Genomic DNA, 22,345 nt, shown 5'->3' with positions numbered 1-22,345 from the left:
ACCACCTTTTATTTGAGCAGCACTGAATTACTAACAACATAAAGAAGGACCCCTGGGTGACATTCAGGTGGTGCTTTCATGTGCTGAACAGTGCTGCTTACCTTGCACATTGCTGAACTAACCTGGTGCTTGCATGACAGGAAGGGATGAGAAGAAAAGGCTGCACCAAATGTAAGGTGGTAGATAGTGAGGCACTGATTAGGAACATCTGGTCTGTTCATTATTGTAGATATTAAATGAGTGGCATGTACTCTAGCATCACAGTTTTTGTTAGAAGCGTCGTACACTTTGATAAAGGCAGTTTACAAATCCATAATAGGTTGAAGTTAATGTACCTTTTGTACTGGTGACAGCTGCTCTTTATTTGTGAAAGCAGAATGAGGTGGACAGGCAGCATGTCGTCATTATCTGTTTGCCTTTTGCGTTACACATACTCCCAACAGGGTTCTAGCTAGTGTTTGTTTTTCCTATTAAATGATAATGATTTTCTTGATGAAAGGTAGAGACAGAGATACGGTCCATTCGGTGTCTTTCTGCATAGCCTTAGCTCTGTAAATGAGAAACAAAATGGCTGACTGATCCATATTAGAATAAAGGGATATGGGGAGATGATGGGAGCAAGAAAATCAGGAAATTTTGCTCATTACAACAATTTGTATGTGCAAACTACCTAATCAATCTTTTTACAAAACTGCAGTCTACAGTAGAAAAAGGGGGCTAGAGCACACTGCTTAATTCACAGCCGTGGACACTGACTTTTACAACTAGCACATTTGGATCTTTCATCCAGTAACAAGTGCATACGTGGCTTAGTCTGAATAGATGTTTGCCTCATGTCTCTGTTCACTCCTGACAGTAGTGTTGAAACTGTTTGCACAACTGAAGGCTGTGATTTAATCATTGTCCTCCAGCCCCCTTTTTGTACCCCACAGACTTATTCAGTTGCGAACCTGAACAGAACCAATAGCATTTGGGCAGTACTGCATTCTGAGTGATTTGCTGTCAATTTTACCACTAAGGGTCTACATATATTGAAGAATATGAAAACAAACACTGACTAGCTCCATGTGCTGTTTTCATGTGTGTTCAGGTCAGATGTCTATGGAGTCATTTCCCCATCTTTAATCAAGACTCTGGTCTTTAAATTTGAGAGCATTATCTCTTGATTTTGCAATCAGATTTTGTAATACTTTCCCCAAAATCCTGCCCTCTCTCTCTCTCAAATAGCCTCTGCTTGGGTGCAAATCTGTTTGCATTTGCTGAACAACTGTCCTGTGTTTTAGTTTGACTGTCTCCTCGTGCTCACGTTGCTTCTGTGCAAAACTTCTGCTCTTGGATTTGTGGTCTAAATCTCATAACTTGATGAAACAAAATCCTCCAACCAATAGAAACGCTGTCACCTCCTTGTAGGCGCATTTGCTTTACTTCTAGAGAGCAGGAGAGGATAAATCTGGGTAAAAAAGTAAAATCTGAACGTGAAATAAAGAAAGAATGCTCTGAAATTGCAAAAAGATAGTCAATAAATGTCAGCACATTCACCCATTTCCATTTGGCATCAATTTATTTGACTTTCGGGGACAAAGGAGTAATTGATTAGCATTTTGCAAAAGATAGATAAGTTCTACTGTAACTTTTCTCTGGTTAAAAGACTAAAATTATGTTAGAGGCAGGAGGATTTCATTTGCTTGATACACATAGGCACAACTTTCAAGTCTCTAATAAAGAGGATACAGAAGACTTCATACTATCAGACCTTAATACAAACACTTTGACACCCTTTCCTAACACCACTGGAATGCTGAGGTAAAGCATATGGACATGAAAAGTCATTGTGTACTGGATAATCAATGTACACCAGCTGGAGCAGAATAACAGGTTTAACTGGTCTTATTTACAGATTTAAAAAAAAAACATGAGTTAATACTTTAGTCTTCTTGCTACAACAGCAGCAAGAGATTCCAGTTTCCACTTCCACCCTATTTTTTTTGTGCAAACACACAAACAAACAAAAAGAAAAAATGTGTTCAGCATGATAAAGCAGTGCAAAGTTATCTCAAATTTCATGACCTTATAACAATGTTAGGAATGCATTCATTAAATGTGGAATGTCAGAGATACACTTTGTTGAAAATTCGTGAGAATTCATTTGCAACAGAAAGATTAGAAATCATCAAATTTATCCCAAAAGCACAAGAATGTAACAAACAGAAGGCCTAAAAATTCCAGAATTTCACATGATTTTACTCTGCGGACATTGCGACAGGTGATTAGTTTGATTCCCATAAAGAAAAGACAAAAAATGCATGAATGAGGGGGGGGGGGACAAGACCAGCAGCCCGAAGCCACTTTTAAATGCCTCATGCAAACTGCCCCATTGTTCACATACAGTTTTACCATATGTCGGTCTCCCTTCTTCCTTCCTTTACCAGCAGCGGCTACAAATAAAACAGCTGCCACGCCAGAAGTTGTACAGTTGACAGGTACCTCCACCACTCTACCCGCTCTCCTCCTTTGCAGCCTGTTCCAGTGCGCTCTCCGAAGCCGCCGAACCCTCGAACCGCTGGGAGGCGATGGCAGCCTGGTGGGACATGCTCTTCCTCACCACGTCCCCTTTCCTCCACAGTGTGATCTCCTACAGAGTGGACAAAATGAAAGGTTGGCAACTTTATGTTTAATGATGATTCTAATTTCACTAACTGTGTTTCCACATATATCTCAAGCAAGTTAAAAAAAAAAAAAAAACAACTTTTGATGAAGAAAATGTGCATTAGGCTTGTTTCTTTCAAATGCTTTTTATCAAATAAGAGCTGTAAAGTGTTGGTATAGGCTACCTTAAACATAGCTAGAATAAACAGAGTAGAAGAAGCTGGACAAACAAAACAGTTGATTGTCATTAATTAAAAAAAAAAAAAAACTACTTTGGCTATCTATATGAGAAAATTCAGAGAAGTCTTAAGAAATTCTTTTCATTTGGGAAATTAGTAATTGTTCTTATGTTAGCTGGTATTAGCCATCTTTCATGCCGTCCAGCATTAAAGGCAACCAAAGAAGCAGAAACGGTGTGTCAGTCACATCAGGTAAACGTGCATCATAACTTGTTGGAAGAGGGTGTCTACATCTCCCATTATGGGCATAAACATAAAGTCAAAAACATTATTTGGATTGTTTTTAATGGCCTTTCTACATTATGGAATAATCACTACTATAAATTCATAAAAACTGAAGATCATTTTAAGCTCTCTACTGACAGCAACAAACAAACACACATGTGCTGTTGTCTGTACATTCTAGTTATGTTTTGGTCAGGGACACAGTTGCATATTTACACATATAGAAGTATTCTCTGAAGAACTTCAACTTTGTGATTTATTACATAAATCAAGTTTTTATCTAGAATGAAAATCTGTGCCATGCAGTGTCACAAACATAACTATGATTACATGCAAACATTTGCTCTGTGCCATACTAACCAATACATTACATACTATCTACTCATTACTACAGCATACTGTACAGGGCCAGAACTAGAGGCAGTGTACATTTATTGATTTGTTTATAAAATTTAAGTACTTTATGAAATTTCAGATGACAGTGAAAGACAAAGACCCCCATGTGCTCCCAGAGACAAAATGACATTTTCAAGCTGCTTGTCTTTTTCAACCAGAAGTCCAAAAATAAATGTGCAAAAATACAAACTCAAAAACAGCTGCAACGCTTACTTTTTGAGAATCAGGAACTTCTGGTCTGTTTTTGCATTACCATGCAATAATATTTGCATTTCCTGAGACTCATAGAGAAAGAGTGAGCTGTGTTGTGATACAGTGTTTTATATTGTGTAGCAGACTGCTGCTGGTTGTAACTATAAATTGAATCAATGCACCCTCAGCTCTGTCTGTCAGGCACAAGTGTGCATTTAGAAAGAAAACTGGAGGAGCTAGTTCACCAGCTTCTCCCACTGATCGCTGCCGAGACAGAGTGTAGCTCAGATTCTGATGGCAGCCTTAGTATGACACATCTGTCACTGCGATTCTGGCTGTATCCGTCCAAATTTCTGTTAAGTTGGTGCAACACTGACTACACAGATGGCTGTCAGTGTGAAGTGATAGCTGGGCTGCTTGTACTGAAGCTGCTACATTCCTGAACTCCTGTGGCGTGTCAGTAACTGTCATAGAAGCACTGCAGATTCACATGGTGACAGCTGGACACATCCACAGCACCGCAGATAGAACCACAGCAGCAGCTCAAGTCTGAATAAAAACCACATATCCAGCCACAGCTTCAGCAGCAGAGCAGCTGTGCTCCCAGCCAGCAGCTGGATGCTGTCAGAGATCAGTAATGAGCACTAAATGCACATAAAGTCATCTTTCCTTTCTGTACAGTGGTTAGTGTTTCCCTTTGCTGACAGTGTATTTTAACTGGACTAAACCAATACACAAACCGTTTGTATGGATCAGAATGAATACTACTACACTAATTACAAGAAAAAACAAATGAAAAAAAACAAACAAACAGTCCCTACAGTGGCATTTCAGCTGAAAATCAACTTCAAGAATAAAGCAATCATAGTGAATTCATTTTCCAACTCAATTAAATAATTGAATGACTGTACTGTTCAGTTATTAGTATCCAAAAAGGCAATGCCACTTTTTATCATTTTATGCTAATAGGATATGAATATGTTCACCAGCAGATGCTAATTAAACTCAAACTTTGAATGCCACTTTCAGTAAAACTTAAAGAGGAAACAAAATTTAGCTCCAAAGATTTAACACTTGTTTTTTCTCATCTAAGATCCATCTGCACCTTAGAGCCCATCCTAAATTCCTTTTAATGCTTTATGGTTAAAAGTCAAACCACATACCCACAACTGGCATGATTTGGTACTAGGCTAATATTAATTCAACAATTTTATTTTATTTAACATATCTCGGCTCTACTCCTTCAACATTCTTAGGAAACATGAGAGAAACCTTGCTAGGAGAATTATCTATGGCCATGTAAACAGGCTTCTGCAGTGGGTTTTTAACTGTATTTGTGGGTAAGGAAATACCAACTGGGCATTGTATTTACATGGATCTTTTGACATTAAAAGCAAAAATAAGGGAGTGGCCAGCCTGAATTTTTATCTGTGCCATACCTGCTGTTTGAAGTAGCGTCTCTCCTCCTCGTCGATCAGCACCAGGTTCAGGTAGTAGCGCACAGAGAACTTCTTGTTGATGTCTCGCATGGTTGGAGTCAGATCATAGCCGGCCAGAAATAATCGGATGGGAATGGACTCTCCTGAAAAATTAAACATATTGCAAGAGGTTGGACAGGAGCTCTCCTGACTGAAAAAGGATTTGTTTTATGTTTGACATTACTTGCTGAGATTATGAGTAAGTGGTGTTTACCTCTGACTGGAGCTCCGTCCATGATCTCGTACTTGGCGATAGTGTCGTTTTCGTGGTATACGCTCGGGCCGGTGCCCGTTGTCTCACGTTTGATGATGTCAATCTCCATGTGCTTGATCTTAATCCTCACCAGCAGGAAATAGATTTTTCCCACGATTACATCTTTCAGATGGTACCTGGCACAATCAAAGAATGACACAAAATAAGAATGAAGACTGTAGTTTAGCAACTGAGTACACAGTCTTTCTGTTTAGTGGTTTTTCCACTGTCTGGATTCTTGAACAGCTTGAAATAAATAGTTAATACTAGAATAACTAATAATTAGGCAATGGGCAATAAGTGAATTCGCTAAATCAACAAAATGATTCGCCATTTATTTTTGGTTTTCACATTTTCTGTTATGGTAAAATAAACATACACTTCATGTGAAACTTGTTATTTTTGCTGAAATTTCCAGGCTAAACCATTAATTAGTAGATGATACAAAATAATTATGTGCTTGCTTTGTGGCTCTACTGTCAGACTCATATTAAGAAGTGCGAGACAACGTCAGTGCTTCTGTTTATTATAATTTTATTTTTTGGATATGATAACAGAATGCTACCTTAATTTGTTAGAATTTTAATCCCTTGATTCACTGGTTTTCTTGCCCATAAAAATATTTTTTATTACATGTTTATTCACTATTACCAATCGGGGAAATTGAATAATAGTACTACCATGTCTTAGTAGCTAAAATGATTAGTACAATCATTAATTACTTAACTGTGAGAAAATTAGTTGATACGTACTGAGCAATTAGTTGGACATTTTTCACTGTTATCTAACACTATACAGACTGTTTGCCTACAAATTAGTGTATGAAAAAATAATTGTTGCCTCCCTAAGAGTCTTACTTGGATTTGTTGTACTCAAACTCAATGTGGAGACAGTCTTCAATTCCAACTTCCATTTTAATGGAGGAGTTGAGCTCTGGGTAGGTGCTCAGTGTGTGAACCACAATGTCCATCTCTTTACTGATGTCATTTAGTCTTCTTATCACTGTGGCACGAAGAAAATATCTGGGGAAAAAAACCCAAAATGAATAAAGTGCAGTTCCCACATTATGGCCAAGTTATATATTTATTTCAAGTAAAATGTAAACCTACACCAAGTTTAAATGTAACCACATGACAGGTTAAAGAGTGACATGGTCATTAATTTCCCTGCCTATAAAGTAGAGTGAATGATCAAACTTACCTTAGCTTGACATTCTGGCCCGTGTAGGACTCGTAAGGTTTCTCAACATGAGTGAACTCAAAGTCGAAGGTCTGCGACTGAGTTATTTCACCAGGTCTCGCAAGATCTTTCACCAGGGAAACAAATTCATGATGGTTTCCTCTGTCGTAATACAGCTCTATAAAAACGAAGGATGTCATCAGAAAGAGTCACCTTACAAGAAACCTACTGTAAGACTTTGCATAAAATGTGCTGCTTTTTTAAGAAAAGTTCAAACATCACTGATTTTCATGATAAATATAAATTTTGCAGTTAGGCTTCAACCCTTATAAGAACTAGACATTTTTTCAATAAAAGTGGGAATTTTGTTACAACATTACCTCTTTTTTAAGGGAAGCTTTGTAATCTCCGTATGTAATAACCAATATTTTCTACAGTTCCCCCAAAGGAGCTGGGAGGTTATCAAGACAAAGACTCAGGTTATGTATTTTGAGTATCAGTATGGGAATATTTATTTATCTTCTTCATGCTAAAGTGTGTCTGCACGCTTGCAAAATGAAACATCGAATTGACAGATATATTTAAAAACGTGTCACCGGTGGAAGTTATAATTTCTGGCATGCACTTCTGTTTTTACATACCTATTTGGCCGACAAATTCAATTTTGATGCCCTGGTGCTCCAGCCTCTTGCCAGGGTTCTTCAGTGTGACATTCACCTTCCCACTGACAGTTTCTCCATCGTAGAAAAGAAAGTATTTGTCTTTCTTTCCATCCTCAGTCTTGTGTTCAGCCTTCTTCCTCGTCTCGGCGTCATTTAGCACAACATCGATTTCTGCACTTTGGCCAAAACTAAAGAAACTCATTATAACGCTGCGTGTGAGCTAAACTCTTATCTCAACTATTTATCTGGACGTTACTCCGTTAGCAAAACTAATACAAAAACGCTGCTAACGTCACGAAGTAGAAAACAAACAAACATTAAGGCCTGAAGGGTGTGTGAGCTCAGTCGTCTTTCACGGCACAAATTACACTGTTAGACGTGGAAAAGTCCGAAGATATTTCACAGAAAGCTCCACATTAGCTACATGTCCAGAGAATTAGCATTGAGACGGCATAATCGAAAAACGCACGATAACATGTCCATTAGCGAATTAGCCGTTTCTTTTTTCCTCCGTCGGACTCGGTGTCACCAAAACCACAGTCTGCAACCAGTTACTCTGCAGCGGACACACTCCTCGATGTGTAAATATCTATTACATGTTTGTTTTCTGTAAGAGAAAACGCTGAATGTTGTCAAACGGTCAGGATGTAACGTTAGCTAACGAGCGCTGCTTTAGCTCAACAGCTTCCGGGTGAGGCTTTTCACAATAAAACATTTGTCGGGCCAAAAAGTGGTCCTCTGCCAAGAACCGATGGGAGCAGCTGTTATGATGTATCTGCTTTATTTTACCCGCTTTGTAGCCTACATTATAACAATCCAGGTGTTCATACCTGTTGAAATGGCGTAAAACGGCCAGTTCAACTCATATAATGCAATTTCAGATATCTTAAAGTTTATGCCCTATAAGATAAATGTGCAATATATTATTTATTTTCATTGTAAAAGCCATCCATAAGTCATGTTAGTTACAGTCTAAGCAAGGATATTAGACATACCAAACAGGTACAGCATTAACATTGGGAAAAACACAACTGAATTGCCTTTCAAGTGATTAAACGCTGTTTTACACCTGCCAAATAGTGATTACAGCCCCTACACTGTAACTGAAATGACTGATTTTATTTGTACATTATAACTGTTTGACCCCATAAAAGAAACCATTCACTTATATAAAACTGGCTAATGCAGCTTTACAATGAAGCATGCAATCAATAATTGGTAGACGATCACTTTTTGGCATGACAGCTGATTTTTGCCCTCTATTTGTATCCGTTTCTGATCTGGGAAATAACAGGGATCTTTGAAAGTAAGTAAATGGAGTACAGCACTGTAAAAATACTGCATTACTAGGCTATATAATAATAAGAAAATTAGAAAGCAACAATAAACTATCAAAAGAAGACAGTGTAATACTATTCTTTTTTCATACAGACTCCTACATATCTGGCTACTGTAGTTATTACTTTGTTCAATTTATAAATGAGAAGATGAAAATGGTTGCACAGAAACATGAGTGGTGGAGCACACTGCTCTATTCAGATCCCATGAATGTAGCAATGTGCTCCAGCTCCCTTTTGTACTCCAGAAGTCTGTTGTCCTTGAGCAAAAAGCTGCTGTTCGGCCACATTTTTCTCAAAGAGAGCATAGAGAACCATGTGTCTTATACAAAAATGAAATAATTTATAAGGTAAGTTTAATTTTGGAGGTTAAACTATCCAACAACATATAAAGTAACTAAACATTGTCCAGCTGTATGTACATAATAAGTGACATTAAAAGAACCTCTAAAACACTAAAATGCTGCTTACATTTAACACATTTTGCAGGTGTTGAATACTTTCAATGTCTGCTTTTTTTGCGCATATTCAGTGTTGTAATAACTATTTTTAAATGAATAAAGTGTCCTAAAATTTCTTCCGACACAGAGTCTGACACATTGTTAATGAAATATTTTGTTACAATTACTGTGTGCATTAATGTGCTCAACTTGGTATTCTGTAGAGTGATTAGCAGATTTGTTTTTACAGAAGCCTTTTTGAAAAATGCCATCAAGTTACTAGTTTTGGTACAATAGTACAAAGTTTTCCCTTCACTGACTGTATAGAAACCAGATTATGGTCCCACTATCGGTTCTCTCTGTAAAGTTAATCCTTTCCTAAAATCATATTCCACATATAAAATCTGACAATATGTAACCAAAACAAAACATCTGAGTCTCCAAAACAATAACAGTTCAAATGTATTTAATAGTAACAAAATAACATGAACATATAGCAATAATATCAAATGAACAGTGGACATTTTAAAACAGTTCCTGAGTTGGTACACAAATCATTGACACTAATGTCTGAAATGACATACTGTTGTTACTGACAGACTCAACACTGCAGATACACACTGAACAGTGAATACTGTAAATTTATTTCCGACGAACAGTTTATTGCAGTATTTACAATAAGGTATGGAGTGCAATGCATTAAAATCAAAATATCAAAAAATGTATGTATTTATGTACATTTAATACCGAGTCAAAACTGGACAATATGTCCAATACTCACAACATAATTAGTAAAGCACAAAAGGTCACTTATACACAGAAACAGCACTCTAAAAAATCATACTTCACCACCTTTATAGTACACATTGACTTTGCAGCATAGTGGGATACATGGTATTCAAATTCACAATTTAGTCTGTCTCCATATACTTGTAAATATGTGTTATCGTCTGTAAATATAATAAAAGGCTGATAAATTGTGCCTTATGAGTTTGAGCTGATCAGCCTTTTGCAGTCTGCTACTTATTGCCTGCATAACTACAGTATGTACAAAACACGTTTTAACTCTTCTGCATGTGAACAAACTCAGAACATGGTTGTATTATGAACAGAGTTAAAGAAAAGGAGTTTTGTAAAACAACGTCAGTGTACACAGTAAAAAGTTTAGGAGATATAAAAGAGGATTTGTTCAAAAAACCATGAAGGAATGTAGCTTACAGTAACCTTTGTGATGACACTGTGGGCCAAATACCAAATTTCACAGCTTTGAAATGATTTGTGTGCTGGATAAAGTCTTGTTGAAAAATGAGTAAAAAAAAAACAAAACAAATGTTTTCATGGAAATCAATACGAAGAAAATAAAAAAATATATAAAAAAATCAATAAACTGTGCCACAAAATTATATTAAAATTACTTTGGCAAGTTGGTTGATTTGATTTTGATGTGCATCAGAGAATAATGTGCTATGTTTCGCCACAAACGTTACCAACAGGAGCATCATTGTTGCAGATTAACCTCAACAGTGTTTGTTGTTGTCTTGTTTCCTTCTCATTCTCAGTGTCTTCTGTCAGATGACAAAGGAAGACTTGTGGCGGAAATGACCCTGTGAAAAACAGAAGGTAGGAAATTAGTGCGAAGAGCCTTTATTTTGTACCACATGTAATAAATGCTGTGCAGATTTAGTTTACCTCATCTGCATCACCGTATTCAACGCCGTCATTCTGTGCTGGCCAGTTGTAGCTGAAATACACACAAAGAAATGCATAAGATGCAAAATCTTTGATGCAGCCATAAGGACTTTATAAGATCCCCTCTGTTCTTCCTCAGGACTGCAGGTTGTACTCACTTATTTTCATTGTGACCCTTTTTGTGGAAGCATCCGCGTTTAAGGGAATGACAAAGGCAGGCAGTAACACAGATGAACAGAGTCACTGCAGCCAATGACTTGAGGAAAATCCCAAGGATGTCAACGTCATCTGTAACAGGACACACAAAGAATTTTAGAAAGTTAGGTGACCACAAAATACGTACAAAGGCCTTTAAGTCAGACGGAAATGATTATGACTTTTGTTTCTGTGCTGAAATCCGAATTTGATTAATAGTTTAGTTTTAAAAAGCTGCAAATTGTTACACTTCATGATACTATAACGGTGAAATCTGGTGAAAACTATGTATTACAATTATATTGTCATGCAACTTTCTGCAACATACAGATTTCTGCAAGTACTTTAATGTTGGCAACAGAAAACAACTTACCAAACTAACAAATTCAACTATGCTGCATTGCTGTATCCTGCCCTGCCTGCATTTCCCTCTCCTCCTTTTTGTCACCGGCATGTTGCTAAATTATTAGCATATTAGGGAGCTCAGTGGTCAACACTGTCACTTCACAGCGACATGGCCAACCGGGGCCTTTCTGTGTCAAGTTTTGTTTGCAAAGACAAGCTGGTTAGGTGGTTTTCTTGTCTCTCTGCTGCCTCCACATGGAAACACTTCTGACATGCTGACAAGATGAGTGCACAGTATGCTTGGCCTGGTTTAAGTCGTGGGTCACTGCTGCTTGGGGACTGACAACAAAAATGCTGAGTGTTGAATAGTTTTGTGTGTTTCAAGGCTTTTTTTAGACATGGGAAATATTTGTGAAAAAAATGCCTATATTTCTGTGTGTTTGTTCCTTTCTTAATGTGTGAATGATTTGTGAGTTTTGCTTTTGCGTTTCCACATCTTAACGGTGTAGAGGTGGACATGTGGCTCAGGCCCCGGCTGTTTGAAGACGTCTTCTATCCATTAATGTTCTCCTGCTCATCCCCGGTTGGGTCACAGTGGCACATTGTGAAGCAGACTTTATTCTTTGCATGCTTCCATTTTAAAATTTTGTCACTTGACTTTCTATAATGTAATTATTCTTATTCCATCCTTCCTCTGTCAGTCTTCATAAAATTTCTTTCACTTCTTTGTGATGAAGAGGTTTTTTGAGAAGTTTTTCTGCTTCCGAGTGAAAGTTTTAGAATTAATTTTGTGATATTGGGCTATCCAAGCATGTCACCACAGAGTCATACATATCACATCAGTGGTACCTTTAGGTGGATTCTCTTCACTTTAACCTGTGAAACACCACCACACTAAGACACTACTGACCTTGTGAGACTTTACATGTCCGTGATGTACCCTGCTTAAAGTGCGTGTACGTTATGATATGATCTCTGTGAAGAAAAAATTACTCACTTTCTTACGACTGTACCAAGTCACCCCAGATTACTCTACAGGGTGTCACCCTTGACCTTTGTTTCTCCAAAACTGAGGATGTAAACATGTTGGTGCTCTCTCTGTCCCTAATATGGCCCTGAGACAGACAGACACTTGCTAAAGATAACATAGGAATGAAAGACAACCATTTGGCTGACAACGTAAGAATAACAAGGTTGTATTGTTTGCATTCCTGTCCAGATGGATCCTGAACTAACAGTCCTGCTACCATATTTGAATTGTGACCTTAACATGGCATGCCTTCCAACTGTACATATACCCAAGGCCAGAGCGACTCCTTAGAACTGATGCTGCCAGTGCTCACATCACTGTGTTGCTCGCGGTATCATTTCTCCTGACATCAGTAAACCTTACTCTCAACATAAGCCATCTGAGTCTCCGAGTGTCTCTGAGTTTGCCTCCTGATTCTTCTTTCGACATTGCAGAATTCCCTAACAATCTTAAACTCCGACTGAAAGCTAAAAATAAGGCTGCATGTAAAAAGGATATATTAATTACAGTTTCTGCAGTTCCTGCCAGCTACTTTAATACAGTTTACCTTCATTCTGCCTTTGTACAGTCTGCCTCTTTGCCTTCATTGCCTGTGTCCCTTATTAGATAAGTTTGCAGGATTCAACTGAAAAATGTTTAGTTTTCTATTTTTCGTACGAGTTCCACCTTCTGATTTTGCCTTCAGAGTTCAAATGGTGTCCACAACACTGTGCATATGTGTGCACGTCACTCACAGACTTCCATTATTTGTGGGGGACACTGTGCATGTCCTGCATCATTCTTTGCTTGGCAGTAGTACTCTCCTGCATCCTCCTTCCTCACTCGTCGAAATTTCTGGGGAGACATTTTTAGGACATCTTTTTAGCTGGATGGCCCATAAAAGGCTAAAAGATGCCTGACTGTCAATAAATGTTATGATGTTCCAGAGACTGACAGTCTCTAATAGTGTTGTAACATTTTATTACTATATTATGTTTTGTAACATGATTGAATTCATGCTGAATGTCATTTTTAACTTGCAACTGTGCCTTTAAAGTAAACCATAAATACATCAGCTGGCTGCATGCATAATTACATCCCATCATATGCCAGTGTTTCATTAAGCTTCCTCACCGGCTATCTTTACACGCACACGGCTAATCCTGCTATTAGTCATAAGACGGTTAAGGTTTTATTCAGATTAAGCTGTTCACATTTGCATTAGATAAGCTGTAATTGAGAATCCTTGATGCTAAAGACTTCCATCCACAAACAGAACAGGCAGCCAGGAGGACGATTTCTAATAATATAAGTAATAATAAACACTGATTGTTGCCACTGCTTTAAGTAGTAAATGTGGAAATAATAGGCACATGTATGCCTCATTCTTTCTTACCAGGCCTCCGGTGTCGGGGTTGATGCTGTAGGAGGAGTTGATAAACCTCGGGCTGTTTTTGGGATCCTGAGGAAGCTCTTCGTTGTTGTGGAACCAGCGGTACTGAGGAGCAGGGAAGCCCTCGTTCTCCAGACATCGCAGTTCTGTAGATGTTCCAACCGTGACTGCCTCTGGCACACTGCACCGTGGTACAACAGGTTTGACTGCACACAGACACAGACTCACATCAGCCTACAGCGGATTATGCAGTGTTTCCACAGCCTACTACTGCTACTAAAGGACTGCAGGCTAAAATTCCAGCAGCAAGGATGTAAAGTTTTTTCGATTTTTTTCATGTGTTTTATACCTTAACAAGCAGCAGAGCCACACGACATCTTCGGCAATGCTTTTTTACGGAGACTTATATTACAGGATTGATATTTCTTTACCAGCATAAACCTGTATCATCACCATTACTTGACAGTGATTGTCTGTGGTTACACGTGGGCAGGTTGGAGAGATTTCTCCTTTATAGCGAGCCAACACTGCTGGCACTCATTTATTTGGGTTTCTCTGTGTGCAGGCCAGCGTCTGCTTCAGGCGCCGTGTCTAAAGACAAGGCTGGGCTTCCTGAGGTGAAGTGTATTGCCAGACAGTCCATGGTGACTGCTCAGAGAGAACCGCTATCGAGTGATATGTAATGTTTTCCTACTGACTGTGATGAAGCAAATGTGCTGTGCAGCCAAACAGTTTCTTTCCTGCAGGTAGTGCTATCGACTGCTCCCCTCTTTCCAGCCATAACAATATCACCACAAACTCCAGATATTCTCCTCGATTTGAGCGGTTTTACACAGTTTTACACCTTTTCCGTGATGTTTGCACCTTGCTGAGACTGCTGGGTGAATTGTTACCCTGCAGGCAGTGGGTGTTATACCACTTAGATTTCTATCCCAGCAGCCATTTGATTGAAGCACCTCAAAAGATAACAGCTGGCTGCCTTGCAACCTCATAGCAACTGCTTGCTTTGGCTTTGTTTTTCTTCTCATCTTAACTTCTTGTAAGAACGTGAATACACATATGTCCCAAAATGTCATGCCATTCTTCTAAAACAATCCCCTAAAACCTGAATATTTGTTCTATAGCATAAAAATAAAAGAAAAGCAAGTGAATCTTAGATTTTTAAACCCTTTGAAGTGTGTACATATAGATGTGCAGTGAGTTTCAGTCAGTCATGAGCAGGTCAGGGACGTGTTAAGTATCGGCTCTTCGTACCTCTGACTGCAAGACTAATAAGTATCTCATCAAAGTCCCTTTGATCATCGATGGCGGCCACCTCGCAGCGGTACTCTGCAGTGTCTGATCGAGTGGTGTTGAAGATCAGAATGTTGGCTGGTTCTCTGAGCTGAGCTCTGTGCTCCAAGTCCCCTTTTGAGAGGAAAAAAAGAACACTTTACAATGGCTCATTCAAATACACAGCGTCACTTCACAGTTAAAAAAACGAATTCGGTGCCAACTTCTTTCAAGGTACTATTCATTCAGCTAAGCTTTCAGTCCTGAGACGTTGCTTTGAAATGCTGTGTTCTACCAATTGATGGTTTTGATGGCCAAAAAAGAGTACATTTTCCAAGAGGTTTACCTGATATCTTGTTCTGAAAGTACACATAGCTGGGGACACCGTTTTTAATCTTTTTCCACTCAATCCGCGGGTTGTTTGTTGAGATGGATTCTATTAAACAGGTCAGTTCGATGGCTGCAGAGAAAACAGAATGCGTGAGAATGCAGGAGGAAAGGGAGCCCAGATCAGGAAAAGAAAAGGTGCTTTGGCTAAATAGGTTGAAGTAATTTTCCAGCAACTTACGCTCGAACTCATTTGCCCACACAATCTTGTCTGTGGTTCGGAGGATTACTCCCAGTGATGATGGAATGTGGCCTGTGGGGGAAAAAAGGAAGAGAGACATTAAATGCTGACTAACCCTGATTGCACACACAGGCATTTTCATTAGCAGACATTATCAACCGGGCACGCTGCCTAATAAACAGTGGATTAGACTGATAAATACGGCGAGTGCAAAAGCCTTGGGATGTGATTTAAGGTGAACATATCTCATTAATTACGTCCCTTTTCTGTTAGAAAAAAGTGACGCTTTGGGCCGAAATGTCCAAGTTCTGTAGTTTGATGAAGCATGTGTACTGCACAGAAGAAGCCATTGGAATAAACTCTTTGTAGAAATGTTCTGGCTTTAGTAATTAATTGGTTTCTTTTGTAGAGCTTAATTAGATAATAATTTGGCTGGTGATGAATCATTGCAAGGGAGAGCAAGTTCATAATGTTAAACTACTGCTATAAAAAGATCACTATAAAGATGTCTAAATATTTGGACAGTGACCCATTTTTTAAATTATTTTGGCTTTAATTCAGCACATCGCATCTGGAATGAAGTGTTAACCTTCAAATGTTTGAATGTTAGGAGAGTGTAAGGAGAATTCACCAGAACAGTAGCTGTAATACAGTAGATCTACAACAATTCATCCAGTTGTGAGCTTTCAGGTGTTTACTCAGTTAAAGTCAATTTTAAGAAGAAAAAGTCTATATTCTCTGATTTCAGCTTCTTAAAATTGAATCTTTTCAGTTAATTTCCTGATATTACAGTAAACTGCACATCTCTGGGTCCTGGACAAAGCAAGACATTTGAGGACACTGTTTTGCATTTTGAGAAGCACATTTATAAGTTGAATTAATTGTATTTTCTGCTATTTTTTAGACCAAACCACTCACAGTAAAAACTGGTTAAAGCCCGACAGACATGACAAGCAAATTTTTAAAGGCCAAAATCAGCTAGTTTCAGTTCCTGATAACAGGGACTGAAGGCTAAAAGCTCCTGAAACAAGAAAGAACTATGATTTTTGTGCTTAGTATTACAGTACAGCCAGGTGTGGCAAAGTAAATGGTACATAGTCTTTAGTTGTTTATAATCAATAGACTTACTGGTTACTGACATTCTTGATAAAGAGCTTTCAGTTTGGTTTTTCTACAGATTTTTATGCTAACAACTACTCTGGTGATAAAAACTTAAAAAAAATAGAAAAGACAGAGGCAGTGTATCTAGGCACAATGTGGGTGGAGATGCATGATTTCTGCCAAAGATACAGCTGATGTTAGAATGTGAGTGTCTGCATCATTACTCCACTACATCTCACTAGTGTTCGGATGACGATACGCCTCTGAGGAACAACTGGAATCGGTCGATGACGTGTCACCCATTAGAGCAGAGTGTGCCCATTTCTTTTTTTTAACAAACAAAGCATTTGCTCCTTTAAAAAAAGATGACGATTTTGGTGAAGGGGTATACAGTTCATCCACTCGGTTACTTTAACACTGTTGCTAAAAAGCCACACACTCAATATGACGTGATATGAATTTTTAAATGTATTTTTTCAGGTTTAGCAGAAGAGCTTCTACACTAAATTGTGACACTAATTTACACTGAGGTTTGCAACATAAATAATTTAGCAAAAATCCCCAAACAAATCAAATCAGAAGCACAAAAATAAAACAGTGGGAATGTGCTTACATTTGAACCATATTTAATCAACCGTCTTGGTTTCCCTCTGGCCCAAACACAACACATGAGACGCACTTCTTTTAACGTCCATGCTTGAGCGAACTGCTTAAAGCAATCAGTGTTATTTAGTAAATGTCAGATATTAATGGCAAGAGGCGTAATTTACGAGCTTTGTCAAATTCGGGACAGCGGAATGCAAATTTACACTGAAAATAAGTGAATTGTGGGGTAGAAGGGTGTGTAGTGCGATGACAAAATAAGAAAATTACTATTCTATATGGGCAAATAATTCAACAATGAGTGTGTTTTAAAAGGCTAAGGATAATTAGGTGTATTTCTGCCTTCACGCTGATACCCTATACTCAACATTTTTTTGTCTCTGTCGTTTCCAAACGCAGTAATTGCTGGGTGTACATGCAGCTAACAGCGCCCATGTTGAGTAATGGAGGCGTTCGAGCTCCCAGTGGGGGCAGTATAAATGCTTTCAAATGAAGGCTGAAATTAGACAATAATAATCATCTCAGCAGCCCTTGAATACAACAAGACGTCCCCTCCAGTTTACCCGAGGCACTGTGCGCTGACTAACTCCGAGTTTTTTTTTTTTATTATTCAAAGCAGCTACGCTCGCGCACAAGTGACCCTGAGATGTGCGGCGTGTCGGGGAGTCAACGGGAGCCTGCGTATTATATGGCTGATGCTCGGCCTGGAAATGATGAAAACGTGGGTCCTGCCAAAGCATCCGGTCATATAAGCACAGCTGCGGACACTGATGAGATTTGACTCCCAGGTCTCAGCTTCCGTCTCTGTTGCTGACTTTCCCACCCTGTACATCAATGGCTATTTTTACCCCAGCTGTGACTGGACATCCTGAGAGACACGAGGACAGCTCGTCCAACAAACGCTCCCTCGGCGTTGTGTACGTAGCAGAACTGAAAACTAGTCTTTCAACTGTTTCTTCCATGGGCTGAGACAGTCTGAAGCCACATCAGTTATCGATAGATCCCTTAAATGTTCACTATTTTATTAAATTTCACACATTCAAACTGCACTTCATAAGAAATAGAAACTGCTTTCATAATTTTACCATTGTGCAATGTGTTCTTCTAAGTTACCAGAAGACACTTAAGATTCACTAGAGAACATCTGTTTTCATAAGCTCTCTGGAACACTGACAAAAGGTCCTTGGGGATGACCTTTGTTGCTTGTCACCTCCCCCAACATCCATGTGGCCTGAATAAAAGTTTGCAGCCCTGGTTATTCGCAGTGCACAATGAATAACAGTGGCGTTAGTACACTGCATGGATATCAGGGTGTCCAAAATCTAAAATAAATGCTCCAATTGCACAACCAGGCACAGTGCTAACATGAGCTTATTAAAGGTTCTTCTCATCCTTGCCTTAACAAAGCACAAAGTAGGCCGTGGGAAAGAATAACCACAGTCAATTAACAAGACAATGTGAAACTAATTACTAATACGAGCTTAGAATAAAAGCATTCGCACAACAATGCTCAGTCCCCCCCGTGACACAATCTAGGTTGAAGAGCAGACAATATTTCTGAATTATGAAAAATAATCTCAGCGCTTGCTGGAAAACAAACACAGGCTCATTTTTAATCCCTCTGTTATTGTAGTGCACAGACAAAGTAGGTCCATACCCCGTTCTAAACAGAAACCTGCTTTTAAATAGCCACATTCTGCAATCCTCTTATGCGCTAAATATGAAAACAACCACCCATCCCCATCGCTACAACAAAAGTTGTTGATTCAGTGCATCTATAAAAAGCTTTTTCCCAGACATTCCAGTGCAGCCGCAGCAAATATGCTGAAGGCTGGAGGATGGAGCGAGGACCACTGGGATTCACAGCATACTGGAGCAACTGTGTAATAACAACTAATCACTCCAGCAGATTAGATTGCGACAGTCATGATATCATAAGCACTTGAGGGGGCTGTAAGGAAGACACCCGTGAGCTGTGTTTTGCCCTTGTGTTTTTTTTTTTAAAAGCACTCAAGGCTACACATGCGACACGGTTGAAGAAAATGTCACCGCAGGAAAGAGAGACAAAATGTAGCTCCAGTATTTTGAACTTCTGCGACTGCACTGTCCTGATGAGCAAACAGACAACACAAACTAATGACAAATTGAAGTGGAGATCCCAAATTTTCCAAGATGTGTTGGCTGTCAATAGTAATATAATTTCGTGCAGTGATGTAGCCATCAAGAGGATAGAGTTTAGGCTTTGATTATTTCACTTTTTATGAACTGATCAGTTCACTGACAGATAATTAATCTGCAATGACGACTGTTTAATCATTTTCATCACTAAAAAATACCAAATACTCTCGGGTTCCAGTTTGTCAAATGTGAAAATTTGCTGCCTTTCTTTGTAGTATATTATTGTAAACTACATATATTTGGGTTTGCAGGAGGGTTTTGAGAAATTATGCAGAAATTTTTCATTTTTCTGACAATGCATAGACAAAAAAGTAATCCATCAGTCATGAAAACAGTCAGCAGATAAATCAATCAAGAAAATAATTAGCAGTTGCAGTCCTAATGCAAGCATCGTATTACTTTAGTTAAAATATGGAGCTAGCTGGAAAGTGTACACCACATGTGATACTCTCAGATGAGAATACATAAAGGGTAATATTTAAGGAAATTGGATGTTAAAGGATTAACAACACCTTACTCCTAAATCCTAAAATCCATTATTTTCATCTTAAGTCAAACAAAATAATGCATTTTTATGCACAAATGTGTGTCAAGCATGAATTCAGCAACGCTCATTGTTGTTCTTGTTCATCATTCCAGCCTAACAACAGTCTAAAACTCTAGCTTAGCACTTTGATTATTAAATTTAGACTTTAAAAAACCAGAATTTGTGTAATGTCTCCTGCTACTGTAGTCGTAAGCTGCATTTACGGTCTGGATCAACCGGATTGTTAGTCCTGAGCTTCAGAGCCAAAACACACTGTCAAAAGCCGAACAAATGAATCTGTTCCTGTCAGCCTCTCTCGATGTTTGATCCATGCTTTCAGAGCACCTGGTTCAAAAGTTCAGCACCTTCCTCATGTATCCACCTACTGCCAGTTTGATCAGCCCAAATCTCCAGCTGTTGTTGCACATCATCTCCATCCTGCAGGCTCAACATCACTGCAGCTGACCTGCCTCAGTGATAACACCACACCATCAATCACACTGTGATGATGGAAAGGTCAGGTAAAATGGGGTTAAAGCTGCTTGTTTAAACCCTGGATTGGAGATTGTTAACTTGTGCATTTTAACCACAGAGTGCATGCATGTTATGTGATGCTCCTACAGGCCTGTATATTTTCTGATTAAACCCACAGGTTCCTCATCATGTGGCTGCCCTTTTCTTTTAACACCAAACTTGCTTTGGTTGCATTCTGGAAAATTCCAAAGAAATAGTAAACACACGAGCTAGCAAAGCGAAGATCTGGCTGCACGTTTCTGTACTAAAACAATAATGTAACGTTAATTTTAAAAACTACGTCATTTTCCAGCTTGGATGTAGCGTTTGTTTCAGTGTGTAAAAACGCTTAAAGAAAAGAAGAAGAAAAAAACTCGCCAGATAAATCACTACAACACACCACAGTAACGCTGTCTTGACATTTCTCAGCCGGTTTGTGTCAAGCTAACGTCTGGTTAGCACTGACAGCTCCGTTACAGCGGAGATTTAACAGACGGCAGCCGCTCTTAGTGGGAGCCCGTTTCGGTTTTTGCTCCGTGGGAAAAATAAAAAAAAACTGAGGAAATAACTCACCTAGGCTGGTGTACAGAGCCAAACAAGCTACGAGTCGCGCCATCGCCATTTTGCAGCGTATCATCGCTCGGCTACAGCTGCACACACTCAGCACCTCCGAGGTTTGAGGATGGGGGCAGAGCGGACTGGTGGATGTTGCCATCGACGAGTTTCCATAGCTACGGGAGCTGCTGAGGGGTTCAGCCCTGAACTCTGGCTGACAGGCAGTGGGAGGAGAAAACACATTCTCCTCCTCCTCCGTCCTCCTCCTCTTCCTCCCCCTCTACATCACACTACACTGAACGTATGTCATAGTGGGAAAGTGGAGACCCACGCCCTCTTGTGGTTGTGTTGCTCTGTGAACATTCCTTCCTTTTGACGAGCATCGCTGGAATGGTCCTTCAAACTCCCACAGACTCACCTCGACTTACAGTTGTTTTGTTGTTCTAATAACGTTGTGAGATAGTTCTATAAAGTTTTCAGCAAGGTTTTTTTTTTAAATTTTGTTTTTAAATTTGCTGAATGTTCACAAAAGAATGTCACATATTGTTACCTCAACAGCATATCCCAAACATTACAGGAGAAAGGTTCTGCTTTTGTTATAATATGACGTGTGGGTCCTCGATAAACATCTTGAAAACATTTTTGGGATGTTGGTTTGAGAACCTTCTCCCTCTGTCATTATGAAGCATATTCTGTAGTCCTTTAGGGACATTATCTGAAAAGATAAATATTAAATATTAGAAAAAAGTTTAAAACATTTATTGAACATTTTTCTAGTGTTACACTGAGAATATATTTATGTTTTTTGTATTTAACATTCTGTTACATTAAGGAAATATTCTTTTTTTATTACTCCACCAAGGAACGTAGCAGAGTTTTGTGACGATCTGCATACGTTTGTCTGTCTGTCTGTGTGTGACATTACTCAAAAACGAATGGATTTGGATGAAATTTTTATGGAGGGTCAGAAATGACACAAGGACCACCTGATTAGATTTTGCCAGTAATGCAGCTTGCAGTCTGGACCCACGGATTTGTTAAAGATTGCTGTATCATTGCAAGATAGGTGTCACTGCAACTATGACAACAAGTGAACACTACGTCAGCTGCGTGCTGATGATCACATGATTGCGATCCTACGACAAATCCACTACTGTGGAATGATCTGGATGTATCTGAAATCATACAAAGACTGAGCAACCTTTGTGGAGAACTGTGCTCTCTAAGTGCTTTTCTTGTTTTTATTTTGTTTTAAATGTCCTTTATTGTGTTACCTTAACTGCATCCCCTAAACATCGCAGACTTATATTCTGTAGCCCTTTAAGAATATTATCTGAAAAGATATATATAT

At 38.9% G+C, this 22,345-nt stretch overlaps 2 protein-coding genes across 2 annotated transcripts; both read right to left on the bottom strand.

The window, feature by feature from the left end:
* Positions 1-1,542: 1,542 nt before the first annotated feature.
* LOC110963336 (vacuolar protein sorting-associated protein 26B-like) lies at positions 1,543-7,964 on the bottom strand. Its single transcript, XM_022211660.2, has 6 exons — positions 7,250-7,964; positions 6,630-6,786; positions 6,287-6,451; positions 5,391-5,566; positions 5,138-5,280; positions 1,543-2,632 (listed from the first exon to the last, which is right to left on the bottom strand). The coding sequence occupies exons 1-6, from the start codon at positions 7,470-7,472 to the stop codon at positions 2,495-2,497; spliced, it is 1,002 nt and encodes a 333-aa protein (XP_022067352.1). The 5' UTR covers positions 7,473-7,964; the 3' UTR covers positions 1,543-2,494.
* A 1,532-nt stretch (positions 7,965-9,496) lies between these two features.
* On the bottom strand, positions 9,497-21,229 carry jam3a (junctional adhesion molecule 3a). Its single transcript, XM_022211630.2, has 9 exons — positions 21,013-21,229; positions 15,519-15,590; positions 15,297-15,410; positions 14,933-15,085; positions 13,682-13,884; positions 13,041-13,140; positions 10,895-11,024; positions 10,737-10,788; positions 9,497-10,651 (listed from the first exon to the last, which is right to left on the bottom strand). Exons 1-9 carry the CDS (start codon positions 21,152-21,154, stop codon positions 10,616-10,618), a joined length of 1,002 nt encoding a protein of 333 aa, XP_022067322.1. The 5' UTR covers positions 21,155-21,229; the 3' UTR covers positions 9,497-10,615.
* Positions 21,230-22,345: the final 1,116 nt, after the last annotated feature.

The sequence above is a fragment of the Acanthochromis polyacanthus genome, chromosome 13 (assembly GCF_021347895.1).
Source record: "Acanthochromis polyacanthus isolate Apoly-LR-REF ecotype Palm Island chromosome 13, KAUST_Apoly_ChrSc, whole genome shotgun sequence".
Lineage (NCBI taxonomy): Eukaryota > Metazoa > Chordata > Actinopteri > Pomacentridae > Acanthochromis > Acanthochromis polyacanthus.
Note: the sequence above shows the minus strand (reverse complement) of the source record. Positions and strands in the feature narration are given on the sequence as shown.